The sequence below is a fragment of the Dendrobium catenatum genome, unplaced genomic scaffold, assembly GCF_001605985.2.
Source record: "Dendrobium catenatum unplaced genomic scaffold, ASM160598v2 fragScaff_scaffold_1608, whole genome shotgun sequence".
Taxonomy (NCBI): domain Eukaryota; kingdom Viridiplantae; phylum Streptophyta; class Magnoliopsida; order Asparagales; family Orchidaceae; genus Dendrobium; species Dendrobium catenatum.
The window spans coordinates 2,440,493-2,442,455 of record NW_021320070.1 but is presented as its reverse complement, the minus strand read 5'-3'; the positions used below and the strand labels follow the sequence as shown (position 1 = coordinate 2,442,455).

The window sequence follows — 1,963 nt, the reverse complement described above, 5'->3', positions numbered from 1 at the left end:
CCCATCTATACGAAAACTAAGCTAATGCTACATTGATTGTTTCACACATGATTGGGGAAATTTCCTTCTAATAGAAATGCAATATCTCATATTACACCAGGCAAATTTCCCTCCATGTTCATGACATTTATGTTCATGCTAGATGAGTTTATGTTGGCAATATTAATTGAAAATTGTCCTAGCTTTAAAGAATATTGATAAAAGTTTTTTTTTTTTTTTTGTCATATTGATTTTCTTTAATTCCAATCTTACTGATCCGATAAGTTTCTATTAAGGGTGGATTGGAATTTCTAAAACCGGAGGGGAGAGAAGAAAAGCAGAACGCACCTCTGCTAATGTGCCCACGGTGTGAATCAACAAACACCAAGTTCTGCTACTATAAGGGCATCTCCAACCGAAAATCTCATTTTTCACGCCAAAATACAGCGAAACCAAAAAATGCCGTGTTTCATCTACAATCGAACGCCATTTTGCCGCTCAACCGTCACTTTGGCGCCTTTCTTCCGGTTCGGTAGAGGAAAAAAATGGCGGAGATGAACAGTGCGACGCCAATATTGGCGTCGCACTGTTCATCCGCGATCAAATAGCGGCAAAAATGGCGATCGGTTGGAGCAAAGCGAGAACTGCAAACGAGTGTTTGCCGTTCGGTTGGAGATGCCCAACTACAGCCGCTCGCAGCCGCGCCACTTTTGTCGGGCTTGCCGTCGCCATTGGACTGAAGGCGGTACTCTTCGCAACATCCCCGTCGGCGGCGGCTGCAAGAATAAACGCCGAAAGATTACACCCACCGCTACTTCATTCGCCGCCGCCGCCGGCGGGAATCCTATAGCGCCAGTCGTCGGAGAGTTGAAAGATCCCATCTTTCCGGATATTCTCCGCCACGTACTACTCAACCAGCCGCCGCAGCCGCCTCTGGAATCGCCAAGCATGGACACGATGGAAGGGTTATTTGATGCTGCGCTGTCGAAAAGTTCTTTAACATTTATGGAAGATTTTAGTGGCGTGAGCTCCGGCTTGGCCTTGTCAGCAGGGGAAATTCCGTTTATGGCGGCGGCATCTACCTCCCATCAGAATTTGAGCGGGGTCCAAGACGTCAGCGGCGGATGCGGCGATGGTTTTTTGGGAATGATGGACGCCTCGGCGGCTAGTATTTGGGTTAAGAAGGAGACGGTGTTTCCGGCGAGCTATTGGGATTTTTGGGATGGCGGCGCCGAGGATTTGAACATTGGTGCTGTGGCGGAGGAGATCGTGGCGGAGACTCTGCTTCCGGAGTGACTCTCGCAGCCTTTTGAAACTGTTCTGTGCGGCTTTATTTACCGCTAAATGCGTCATATGAATAAAGAGGAAGTTCTCAGTTCTGCGCTCGTCTTCTCTCTTTCGCTGTCCCTCTCTTCTAATTAATCAAATATAATGTCAACCTAATACTAAGATGAATGAAAATTAGGGTATCAAAATAGGTTGATGGGGCCGATTCGAATTCGCCTTGAAATTGATCCGATCTAAATCAAGTCAACTTGAATCCAACCAGTTTAATAAAATTATTAAAAACACCAACTTGAACTTAATACATTAACACGTTTAGTTACATTTTTGGGGGATTTACATACACACCACTCTATAACATCTTATTTACATATCTACCTTCCAAAATTTTTAATATTACATACATACCATCCTATCTTATTTTAATATAAAATATATTACTCATATTTTATTCTTACCTCTCATATATTTCATTTCTATCACCTATATTTAATATGAAAGTAAACTATGAGTAGTATGAATGTAATATTAAAATTTTAAATGTTAGATATATAAATAGAGTAGTATATGATGGTATGTATGTAAATCCCCTTAATTTTTTTTTTGCATAACTTATTAGCTATAAAGTTTAGGATGTTTAATAAAAAAAATAAGAAGATTATAACCAAAAGTATAAAAAAAAGACATGAAATGGGTCTTT

General features: G+C 41.3%; 1 protein-coding gene across 1 annotated transcript; it reads left to right on the top strand.

The window, feature by feature from the left end:
• The first annotated feature begins 207 nt into the window (after nt 1-207).
• Nucleotides 208-1,368, top strand: LOC110112557 (dof zinc finger protein 3-like). Its single transcript, XM_020844816.2, has one exon. The coding sequence runs from the start codon at nt 655-657 to the stop codon at nt 1,273-1,275; it is 621 nt and encodes a 206-aa protein (XP_020700475.1). The 5' UTR covers nt 208-654; the 3' UTR covers nt 1,276-1,368.
• The last annotated feature ends 595 nt before the right edge of the window (nt 1,369-1,963 follow it).

Bases quoted from the DNA above. Each gene is read 5' to 3' on its own strand.
- LOC110112557 (XM_020844816.2), top strand. From the start codon at position 655: ATGCCCAACTACAGCCGCTCGCAGCCGCGCCACTTTTGTCGGGCTTGC.